Source organism: Podarcis raffonei, chromosome 12 (assembly GCF_027172205.1).
Source record: "Podarcis raffonei isolate rPodRaf1 chromosome 12, rPodRaf1.pri, whole genome shotgun sequence".
NCBI classification, from domain to species: Eukaryota; Metazoa; Chordata; class Lepidosauria; order Squamata; family Lacertidae; genus Podarcis; species Podarcis raffonei.
In genome coordinates, this window is record NC_070613.1 from 21,651,757 (window position 1) to 21,664,085 (window position 12,329).

At 46.3% G+C, this 12,329-nt stretch overlaps 1 protein-coding gene across 2 annotated transcripts in view; it reads left to right on the forward strand.

Annotated features, from left to right (window-relative positions):
* Nucleotides 1–1,442: 1,442 nt before the first annotated feature.
* Nucleotides 1,443–12,329, forward strand: part of ARHGAP21 (Rho GTPase activating protein 21) — a 104,013-nt gene continuing 93,126 nt past the window's right edge. The window contains exon 1 of one of the 2 annotated variants that reach the window (XM_053359623.1): nucleotides 1,443–2,022. In XM_053359623.1, coding sequence (XP_053215598.1) covers nucleotides 1,942–2,022 — 81 coding nt within the window. In that variant the 5' untranslated portion in view covers nucleotides 1,443–1,941. The remainder of the gene's footprint in view (nucleotides 2,023–12,329) is intronic. The other variant, XM_053359626.1, reaches the window with a different exon arrangement.

Genomic DNA, 12,329 nt, shown 5'->3' on the forward strand with positions numbered 1-12,329 from the left:
GACAATCCCTGCTGTTTTCCTAGCGCGGAGGCGCAGGAACTGCGTGCAGAGGAGGCAAGTGGAGAGGAGAGAGCAGGAACTTCGCTCTTCCTCCGCTGTGTGGTGGTGCCTAGCCAAGCTCGGGTTGGGAGGGGAGAGAGTCCTATTGGTTAGTTTAATTCCGGGGAGTTTGCACAAGCTGCGCCTGGGCTGTTTCGGCCTGGAAACAGATTGACTAGGGACCATGCGTGGTGTGCAGCAAACAATGGGAGGGTGTGTGCTTGCGGCTTTGCTTCATTATTATTATTATTATTTAAAAAAACTTCCAGCATTCCCCCTCCCGCATCCCAGGAAGGCCAGCGGCTTGGGAAACTCAGGCACTGTGCTGGCAGAAGGCAGCAAAACCGTCCTCTCTGCTCTTTCCCCGCACCCGAAAGCAGCATCAAGGGAACACAGCGCCCAGCTGGCAGCCAGACATGGGTGCAGCTGGCACCACCGCGATTGCTTGAGGCGGTGGGACACTGTAATAGAGTCCTTTTAAAAAAAAAAGTGCATTAGAGCGAGGGGAGGGGGGTGTTCTTCATTTTTCCTGACTGAAAATAAATAAACCAATTTTCTAGCGTCGTAGGTGTCTCAGAACTACCAGCGCCAGCTTTTCCAACGACTGTGTGGACAACCTCCAGAAGCGCGCGCTTTGCTTCCGTTTGAAAAAAAGGGATATTAGGCGCTGCGATGCCGCCAGAGCTGGTTCTGGAGAGCGAGGGCTTATTCCAGGATACGATTTCCTAGGAAGATGTCTGCATTCAAAATAAATGGTCCCTGTTTCAACTCTGCAACGCCGGGCGCGCCCTCCGCCGAAAAGCAGCCCCAAAGGAACAGTTCTAGAAAGTAAAAGCACGCGCGGCATGTGGGAAGCAAGCCTGGGAAGGGAGAGAGCAGCTTGTACGGGAGGAAAGACAGGTTTTCTTCTTCGCACCTCGATTTGTCCTGGAAAGCCCAAATGCCTGGGCTCTTTTCCTCCTTGGCGCCTCAGGTTGCTGGCTGGGCTCGACCGACTCAAATGCCTGCAAATCGTATGCACACAAGGCAGACTTCCGTGTCACATGCATCGTAGGATCGGGCAGAAAAAAAGTTCTGCAATTCCTGAGGCTTGTTTATAAGCGATCATCCGGTCCCCTTGACAGCATCCACTGGATCCTGTTTTCGCTCTCGGTGGCTGGAAGGAAAAACCGCCGCTGCAGGGAGGGGACAGGGATCTTTCGCCCTCCCGCCCCGCTTCGTTTCCCCGGCCAACTTTCTCCCTCTCTTCACTTTTCCTGTGTGTGTGTGTCTATACCGAGGAGGCGGAGGCGGCCAGCGCTTCCCTTCTCCTCCGCCCTCTCCTCCCTGGTGTCTGGGGCTTTGGATAGGAGGAAGAGGAAGATGACGAGCCAGTGCAATTAGCCTAACAAGGGGCGGGTGGCGGCGGCGGCAGCAGCAGGAGGCGCGGCGGCGGCGGCTTTTTCCCGGGCCACTGACACATCTTCCTCTTCTCCTCGCCGGGGCGATGAAGGGGGACTTTTCGGAGTTAAGCTGGAAAAGTCCGGCGGGATCTTCTCCCCCCGCCTCCCGCGCAGCTCCTTGAAAAGTGGGAGGAATCCCTTTCCTCCCTCCCTCCCTCCCCAAAGACCCCACCGTGGAGACGGGGCTTGGCTGGGATCTGTGTACACATTCCTCTTTTTTTGTTGCCGTTCCCCCACCAAGAGGCGGATATATCTATACTTCTATATGGTTGGTGGTTTTTTTTGCTCGTCTTAAAAGGGAGAGGCTTTGCTCTCTTCGGTGCATGTGGAAACTGTTCCCCGCTCTTCTTTTCTCCGCGCTCCCCATAGATATTTTTAAAATTTTATTCTGATGCGTCGTCCCCCCTCCAATGTGGACTCCGGCGGATCTGTGCTTCCTTTGTAATTGGGAAATGAAATAATGGCGACCCGTCGGGCAGCGGGGCCACCCGGGGGAGATGGAGACACCCAGCCGCCCGAAGTCGCCAGGAGCAGCAGCCAGGTAGGCAGGGGGCGAAGAAGGAGAAGCCGAGGGGGGGGAAGCAAGGGCGGGTCCCGAGTCCGGCCCGAGCGGCGTTGGCTGGGTCGGGGGGCGGCGGAGGGAGAGGCGAGAGGGAGCGAGCGCTGCTCCCGTGTTTATGAGCTGGAGCAGCCAGCCAGGGGCGGTAGCCGCCGCGCGCGGGGAATGGCTTGGATTGGAGCGGCTTTAATGGCCGCCCCATCCCTGTTGCCTGCCTGCCTCCCTCTTCCCTTCCTGCCCGCCCGTCCCGGAGTTGCCGGGAGTTGGACGCTAGGAGTTGGCGGCCGCCCCCGACCCTCGAGCGAAGGAAGGGAGCGAAGGGAAGGGAAGGGGGGGCAGGGAAGGGGGCGGGAAAAAGAGAAAGTTTGGAGCTGCCGCCTCTCCCCCCTTTCCGCACAACGTTTAGGGTGGGATTTGTTCCCGCGTCTTCCATCGCCCCCAACCTGGCCGTGGTGTGAAGAGAAAGAAGCCCTCTTTTCTTCCTTTCTCTTTCTCTCTCTCCCCCCCCCCCACAGCCCGTCCCCATTTACGACTTTGGGGAGTCTCCCTCGCCGCACCTCCTCACTGAAAAGACTCTTGTTTTCCATATTGCTCGAGATCTTTGCTGTCTTTTGAAAAATCCCTTTAGAAACAACAGCCCTTAATCTTTCCCTACTTCTGCCCCCCCCTTCCCTTTGTCCCATTGATCTGAGGGGGGGAGAGAGAGGGCGGCGCAGTCTTCGGGTGTATGCATATATATGTGTGTGTGTATTTTAAGACCCTGAATGACACTCTTCCATTTCCCCCTCCTGGTGTGTGTGTACATATTTCGCTTTTACAGGCCAGCTCCAGCAGATTCCAGTGTGTAGGGGCTTTATAGACAGTGTTCCTCTTCTCTCTGCTCCCCTGTCCAGAGTTGTTCCTGGGATATTTCTATGTGCATCTTTAATTTGGAAAGTTGTATATTTTAATTCCTTAACGGTGGCACTGCACGTTAGAGACTAATAGCTTGTCCTTAGAAAGGCCCCTGTTTCAACCCTTCATCCCAGGCTCCATATTAATAGTACTAATAGCATTAAATCTCCACCAGCGCTGTGTTTGTTCTGCACTACACATCAAAGGTGACTCCTCTTATTCAAATTTTTATGAGGGTTTCCGATGGACTGAGGCATGCTGGAATATCGTGCTGTGTCTGTGTTTATATGGAGCATATGGTATGTGAAAGTTTCATGCCCCATGCGTGTAAGTCCTTGTGAGGTGGAAGTGTCCTCTGTGTCATTTGCTTATGCTATATATACCCTTGCTTAATATATAAGTGAATTGTAGCTGCATTGCTGTCAATACCCTTTTTGAGAAATGGAATTTGACACTTTTTTAAAATAGTGTTTATTTAAGAGGGGAGCCTTTAATCTACTGTTCTGTCCTTGGCTTACCCGAGTGCTTTGATATAACAGTGCCACGTGGTATTGTAAGATCAATCCTCTGTTAAGTGTGCCTTCTAATATATCTGTACAGTTGGATAAGTTCTGAGTAGAAAAACTTGGTGGAGAACTGTAACAGGTTATTGTTTGTGGCTTAGCATTCAGTGATCTTTGCAAATGATAGCAACAGATAGATAATACCCCTCTCCCCTAATCGTTCGTGTGTGTGTGTGTGTGTGTGTGAGAGAGAGAGAGAGAGAGAGAGAGAGAGAGAGAGAGAAACATTAAAGCAGAGCAGTGAATGAAGAGAAACAGCTACGATTGATAATTATTTTTCAGTAGTTCGTGCACTGTATAGAAGATGTGGGATCCTGGGCTCTCTGAGACCATTCCTATAATCTGCCTATCATTAGCATGGTAAACCATAATGAATCCCTTCGAGTTGAGGCATATAAAATAGGTAAGATGATACCTTTTCATTGAACCAGCTCCTGTTTATGAGTGTATACAAGGGGTCCAGTTCATAGAGACACTTTAGGTTGTTGAGAGCAGTATGGCTGTCTTTCCACCCTGGCAGAGTTTTTATATCATAAATAAAGATTGCATTAACAAAAACAGCATTTCCTGTTCTGTGTACCTCATTCTATGGCACCAATAGAGCAGTACATCTTTCTACCAAACTCAGCTGGAGCTGGACCGTCACAGTGGAGCTGGCTGTTTAGTTGGTTCTTCAAAATGAGCAATTCCAAGGTGGACATACTGGACTTTTTAATTTTCATTTTGGGGGGAATATCAATTTTAATGCAGCTTTCTTTAGCAGTACCTCAGTTTAAAACTAGAATCGCTTACTGTAGGGTAGGTTTAATCAGAGAACACCAGGAATGGTGTATAGTTTTCAACAGATATGGAGACTTCTTTCTGAGTTTTTATGGTCAAGTTTAACATGGTGTTTGAATTGATCTTTGAGGTCATATTTTATGGCATAAGTGACAGCACAGTTTTTGGAACACAGTTTGGATGAATGAACCTTAGCACCTCTGTACGCTGAATAGTCATGACATTTACAGAGTAGGCATACAATATACTTCTGTTGAATGACAACTCTACTTGAATATTTTCTTATTTAAGTAAAATTTAATCATGCTTTCTGGTGGCCAGACATAGGCTTGCACACTCCTCCTTCCCTTTCCCCTTCTCTTTGGGGTTAAAGCTAACTATGGTTGAGCATTGTGTCTGAACCTCCATAAACCTGGTTACTGTTAACCATACTTTGAAACTAGCTTCTAATTCTTGTTTCAGTCCCTTAATTTAGAGGTCAACTCCTTTTGCTGGTTCTGTCATATAACAACTGAACCATTGGTAATACTAACCGAAATAGGAAGAGTGGAAAATTTCTGGCGAAGGATGCCTGTAAGCCAAAGGGGGGATGCTCTTGATTGCCCCGCCACGGTTTGCTGATTAGGCATCATGATGTGTGAACAAGTCCAGTGCTGACAATAATACATTTTGGCAAATACTATAGTTTGCTGCTGTTGCATCTTAGAGTTTCTTGTTAAATATGAGAACATTGTGTACATTTGCTTTCCACTATATGCCACTCTCGAGTTTATATGCACTTGTCCATGTTCCTCTCTGTGCAGGGCAAGGGATCTTCTCTTCATCTTGTTTCATCCCACAGTGAGTGGGAGAAAGGAAAAGGGACCAAGTCTGAGGCCTTCTGAAATCTCTTCTAACAAATTTCCCAGGAATAGTGAACCAGACCAGGGCTTGACAGACTTAAAAGTGGGAGTCTGAGTACACTGTCCTGCTTTGCAGGGCATGCTAAGCCAAACCAATTTAAGCAAGACCATTGCCGCCACTTCGACCATCCCCGTTCTTTTTAGCTGTTGTGCTGTGCCAAGCCACAATTTGCTTGAGTGTGTGTTGTCCAAACTGGGACACATGATTAAACTCAACCCTCACTAAGCATGAGCTGTAGCTAAGGACTTAGTTTTGCGTGCACGGTCTCCACAAGGGCCAAGAAGGAGCAGAGTGGCTACAAGCTCCTCTGAGAGGCCATGCATTGTGTGGTCTCACTAAGGCAAGGTTTGGCTTAGTGTGTAGTGCAAACCAGCTCACTCTCTCCTCATGGGTGCCTTTCACATGTTCCTCTTGCGCTACTTCACAGATAGGAGCATGGCTTTGTCTGGCATGGTGTGAGTGTTTTTTTCTGGAAAGCTGAGGAGAATTCTGGGATATCCTCACATTTTATCATTGGGTGTTATATTTGTATGTGTATGAATCAGATGTGAAAACAATCTAGAACAACTTCAGAACAATCCCACATACTGTGCAATATTTTGGCGTTATATAATGCAATTCCATTCACAATGTGGTAATCTCTAACATACTATGGAGCAACAGATGGAGTTTCATTTATGAATATAATTAGCCATGCAGTCGAAAGTATATGGATAACTACTATAATGTATGTGTTATACTTGTCTTTACACTCAGTTTCATGGCTTTATTGCTGGTGATGTGATGACAGGAGACGTTAATAGTCTTTAAAAATGGATGCTGTGACTCATTCAAACTCAGGAGGTGTTTACATTAAATTCTTAATTACAGGAGGACTAATTAGTACTGAAACTATTCATGTACCAACTTCAGCACCATTTCATTTCTGTGCGGCTCACTATTCATGCAGACCTAATTGGTCTTGGTTTTCCATCCCTTCCCATACCAAATACCACTGAGTGATGGAACGTTAATCCATATTTATTCCTCCACAATACAGTTGAGATAAAATTCTAGCCATATACCTGCACCTTGGCTGGTGGAATTGATTAGTTCTCTTACTGCTGGGCTTTTGGGGGGGGGCGGGGCGGGGGGAGGACTTCCTTGGGAACTGCTGTTGGATAGTGTAGAATATTTTTGCAAAGGTTGACTGATTCACATGGCTACTTTTGTGGTGATGGTGTGGTGCTAACACATCATGTGATAAAAATCACAAGTTGTCTGGACCTTAGGAATGCACGTTGTTGGTTTTTAAATGCACATCCTCTGAAACTAGGAGCTTGTAAATGCAAACTGATTCTTTGCAGGTTTATTCAGAAGCAAGTCCCATTGACTTCAGTGGGATGTATTCATGAGTTAATGCATGTAGGACTGCAAACTTTCATACAGGGCCAGTGTCTTTGTTTGAATGCACCCTCTAACATTTTTCAGAAAATAATGATAGGCAAGTCTTGTTTTCTGTTTAGCTGCCTGTCTTGTATGAAGAATGGGATGAAGATGGGTTGGAACTCAACAACAGAAGTTTCCAGTCATTGTCTGAAACTTCCTGTAACATGTTGGTAATTAGTTGCTCCTGGGGGTGATCATCTATAATGGTAGATTGTGTGGCTGTAACGGTATTGAGTTCAGCTGCATTTCAGACATTGTGGTCCAACTTGGACAATTGTGTTGGATCACTCATGTGCTTCCTCCTCCCCATTCCTTGTCTCTTTTGGCTGCGAAGAGCAGATCAGAAGCACCCACTTCTAAACTAATCTGTTTCTCTGGGTTCATATGTAACAGGGTGCTCTAGGACATGGGTGGCGTTGTGATCTAAACCACAGAGCTATTCGGACTTGCTGGTCAGAAGGTCGGCAGTTCGAATCCACACAACTGAGCGAGCTCCCGTTGCTCTGTCCCAGCTCCTGCCAACCTAGCAGTTCGAAAGCACACCAGTGCAAGTAGATATATAGGTACCGGTGTGGCGGGAAGGTAAACGGCATTTCTGTGCACTCTGGTTTCTGTCACAGTGTTCCTTTGTGCCAGAAGCGGTTAAGTCCTGCTGGCCACATGACCCAGAAAACTCTCTGTGGACAAACTCTGGCTCCTTTGGCCTGAAAGTGAGATGAGTACCGCAACCCCATATTCGCCTTTGACTGGACTTAACCGTCCAGGGTTCCTTTACCTTTTTACCTTCTAGTTAGTTTAGAAATGGAAGCAAAAGTTTTCAGGCTCCTTGAGGCCACCACAGAGGAGGGAGAGGGAAAGGAGGTGGTAGGAAGATGAAAGCTTGATCCTTGGATATGCTATGCTAAATATTAGTTCAGTGTTAGATTCAAAAAGGCCTAGTCCTGTGATAAATGGCTCTTTCTTGGTTTCATTTTCCTAGTTGCAAAATTAGACAGTGTACTTTGTACATATTCAGTAATATGCTAGTACTATAGGATCTTACATTAAAATATATAATACTAATACAATATCTAAAATTAGGTAGTTTTTATGCATGCAAGCGGTTTACGTAGACAGGTGTGTCCAAGGACTGTCACAATGACTATCAGGAGAAAAGTAGCTTGCCGTGAAAGGGCTTCATAACACTTATGTGACACTGAAATAGCACCTTGGCAATGGGGGAAGGACCACTGAGCTTTCTATATGTTTACCTCTCGTCAGTCTTCCCCTCAGACTCTGACACTAATCTAGTAAATGGAATTGCTATGTCACTTCAGGTCAGACTGCTGCTTGGGGGGGGACCTTTAGTGTTCCTTTTGGACACTGACAAGGATTTCCTTTGAGAATGGAGAATCTGTGTTGCCAGCTAAGTCTTCATTTGCATTTAAATACTGTACTGCTGTAATATTAGTGAGTTTCAATGTGCATTTATTTGTATATTTCTGTATAGCAACTATGTGGAAATTAAATGGTGCTTTGGTAAAAGATGCCAGTTTTAAAAACTGCTGGCATTACTTTCTCAAAAAAAATGTGACAATTGCCATCTTCATCAGTTTCTTTTTTAAAATAAATATCATTTTAATTTACAAAGAGTAATATAGAAAAATGCAAGTATAAATTGCCCCTTCCTATAAAAACCCCCCAAGAGTAAACAAAATACTTAAGTAACTAAACCAGTGTTAAAACTTTGATTTTTTCATGTTTACTTTGTCCTTTCCTATTAAAAAAAATAAAAATAAATGGATGTTATCACTTGACTAGAATTCTCCTCCGGAATATGTTTGCATGCAGTTTGGATTATTCATAAACTTTGTGTGCCATAATTTTCTCATGCTTTTCTCCAAAGCTGACAATTTATTCTTTGTTTACCTTTTCAATAGTGATATTTTTCACTTAGAAGAAGCTGTAGCAAATTATGTACACAAATGCAGCTACTCTGAAATAACAGTTTTAAATGTTTGTTGCTGTGAGGAGTTTGCTTACTTGGACATTTTCCTAAGTAGTCACTCAAAGTATAAGCTAGAAATAGGAGAGTATATGCATAACACTCCAAAGGATTTATGCTGTATATATCATGGGGACAGGGACCCTTTGGTCCTCAGATGTTACCACTCTCCAGCATGCATCAGCCTCAGCCCTTCAAGGTCCATGATTGAGGATAATGGGAAATGTAGTCCAGCAGCATTTGTAGGACCACATCCTTGACTTAGAACACTGTATACAAAATGGACTTCTTTCCTAATGTCAGCAAAGGTCTTGACTTGCTAAGTACACTGAGCAAATACCTCTGGGACTTCATATCAAACCATCAATTTCAGCTGGAATATTTTCTTTTGAGCTGATTTAACCCCAGCGAAGCCAGTGGAACTAAACAAGCTGAAATCCTGGCAGGATTTGAGGTAAAGCAGCAATGCTATCAGGACATTTTAGTGATAATAAGTGGTTTAATACCTTATTCTCTTCCCCACCCCATATGTTACTCTGTGCTCACTTTGTTTCTTGATCACGCTGGGAAACACTTGATACTAATTAAAACTACAAGCTGTTTTAGACTCTGTGAAACAGAGCAACATAAAAAAAAAATGTATTGGCCAATGACCTTCATTTATCATGAAAATTGCTAGCAATTTTGTACATTCAACAAAAGCCTTGTATACTTCTGTTCTAAGCGCAATTACGTTTTGAGCACTTCAGGGATAGAACCATCTCCCAACTCTTGCAGAAATGTTTCTCTGCTTAAAAACAGTCTACTAAGGAGATTCTCTTACATATTTCAATGGATGAATGGCTATTCTGACTCTAGCTATTGTTAGTGTTGGAACACCCGGAGGTTATCAGGACCACACCCGTATCATATCAGGCTGTGAAGAGGCCCTTTCACCTTCAACATAAAGAGTAATGTGATGACTCAAATGTATTTGCACTAGAATAGATAAAATACAGTACCCACGAGTCAGCAAGAGGCTTACTCAAGATGTGGACTTTCGTTCCTTGAGTTGGATCATACGTCCAGGAGCTCCTTAGTATAGTCTAAGGTTAGTTTTGCATGCCTTTATTCCGAATGGGCCTAATCATAGGCCCAATCATGGACTCAGTCCTATTTGTTTAATAACTTCCTACCCAATGAATTGGGACGCGGCTGGCACTGTGGGTTAAACCACAGAGCCTAGGACTTGCCGATCAGAAGGTTGGCGGTTCGAATCCCTGCGACGGGGTGAGCTCCCATTGCTCGGTCCCTGCTCCTGCCAACCTAGCAGTTCAAAAGCCCGTCAAAGTGCAAGTAGATAAATAGGTAACGCTCCGGCGGAAAGGTAAATGGCGTTTCCGTGCGCTGCTCTGGTTCGCCAGAAGCGGCTTAGTCATGCTGGCCACATGACCCGGAAGCTGTACGCCGGTTCCCTTGGCCAATAAAGCGAGATGAGCACCGCAACCCCAGAGTCGATCACGACTGGACCTAAGGGTCAGGGGTCCCTTTACCTTACCCAATGAATTATGTAGGGGCAATGTTGAACAATTTTGCAATTAAAACTCCCAATCCAGTACAGAATAGAATATCATCTTCTAGAGGCCAGGTAGTGTCAGAAGTATTGCACAGACACACCTTGTTAAATGCCATGTCTTAAATTGCTGGTTTTTCACAAGTAGACTGTGAATGAAATGGCAGAATTAGCCCTAGCAGCTACTGTATAGATAGGAGATTTAAACTTTCCAGAGTGACTGTGTCCGTTTTCCTTGACGCTGTAGGCAGTGGTGGAGCTTCCTTGCTCACACCATTGACTTCAGTTGCGTGGAGGAATCATTCTGTTATCATAGTCATTCTTTTCTCCCTGCTAGGGAACATTCAATTTGCAGTAGATGCAAGAGGCAAATCCAGTACTGCGGTGAGTAAACCACTTTGGACAGTAAGTCCTGCACAGTATCTGAATCTTGCTAGCTGTCCCAAGTTTACATCCATAATATAATAGTATTGCTTGTGATTTCTTTATTCTGTTTTCCCAGCCACTGTTGCTTATGACGGTAAATGATATTCCAGTTCCAACTACAAGTACTCGAGGAACTATGCCTCTAGAACCTAAACCAAATAATATTTTCATTTGTGGTTAAAACATTACCTGTGTGATCTTACCGTTAGTTTGAAAAGGAGGAATTGTGCAATGACTTTAAATAGTTTTAGTAATAAGTCTTCCAAAAACCAAGTAAAAGTCTTGGCTCTACTTCTAAACTAGCGTTGCATTGTACATTCCTCACTTGGATTTGCTGAAAGAGGGCTGTACCCCTGTGGTGCTGATTATATTTCTGGATTGCAGGTTTCAAGTAGATCTTGGCAATTTAAAGGTTGCAACTGAAGTCTGTGCCTGTTTACTCAGAAGTAAGTCCTACTGGGTTTAGTGGGACATATTCTCAAGGCAATGTACATAGGAGTGCAGCCCTAGTGCATGCTCATTTATTTAAGACCTTATGAAAGGTGGTTGATATGCAAGAGAATGGCAAAGGGTCTTAGTTTAGTTTGTACTTCCAGTCAGATGGAGTCTTTCAGTGGTGCATTTACTCCTTGATAATTTTTGCATTGTTTTGGTCAAGGGGTTATACGGTAATATAAGTCTGTACACATTTTGATATTAAAGGACAGTTCACTAGCATAATTAGTTAAGTATTGCCTAATGTATAATTGCCTAATGTATATATCAAGCTCTTCTGGAACCTGATTTGTGGGATGTTGGCATGCTGTTTGAAGTAATATATCCTCCTTCCTATATTTTAAAGAGAAGCGGTGATGCACCCACTGATAAAATCATCTTTAGACATCGTTAGATGAGCTAGCCAGCTTTAGGGCTGTTTTTGAATCTTACACTGTCTTAGAGAAGGAAGTTGAACATATGGTGGTCAAGTACCGTATTTTTCGCACGATTGGACGCACCGGACCATAGGGCGCACCTAGTTTTTTTGGGGGGAAATAAAGGAAAAAAAATTTCCCTTTATTTCCCCCCCCAAAAGCAGGTCAGGGAAACCGAACCAGGTCGAGGAACAGCGGGATAGTGGCGCTGCGCCTCCCTGCTGTCCCCCCAGCTTGTGGGGCTGGCTGATGTCTGCCTGGCGCGAGGGGCGCTCTGCTTCAGGGCGCCCCACCCGCCGGGTGGCAGGCTGCTATCCGCAGCTTGGAGAGCCTTGCAGGGAACTCCTGCAGGGCTCCCCACCCTGCGGATGTCTGCCCGGCGCGAGGGGCGCTCTGATTCAGGGCGCCCCGCCCGCCGGGCGGCAGGCTGCTATCCGCAGCTTGGGGAGCCTTGCAGGGAACTCCTGCAGGGCACCCCACCCTGCGGATGTCTGCCCGGCGCGAGGGGCGCTCTGATTCAGGGCGCCCTACCCGCCGGGCGGCAGGCTGCTATCCGCAGCTTGGGGAGCCTTGCGGGGAACTCCTGCAGGGCTCCCCACCCTGCGGATGTCTGCCCGGCGCGAGGGGTGCTCTGATTCAGGGCGCCCCACCCGCCGGGTGGCAGGCTGCTATCCGCAGCTTGGGGAGCCTTGCGGGGAACTCCTGCAGGGCTCCCCACCCTGCGGATGTCTGCCCGGCGCGAGGGGCGCTCTGATTCAGGGCGCCCCGCCCGCCGGGCGGCAGGCTGCTATCCGCAGCTTGGGGAGCCTTGCAGGGAACTCCTGCAGGGCTCCCCACCCTGCGGATGT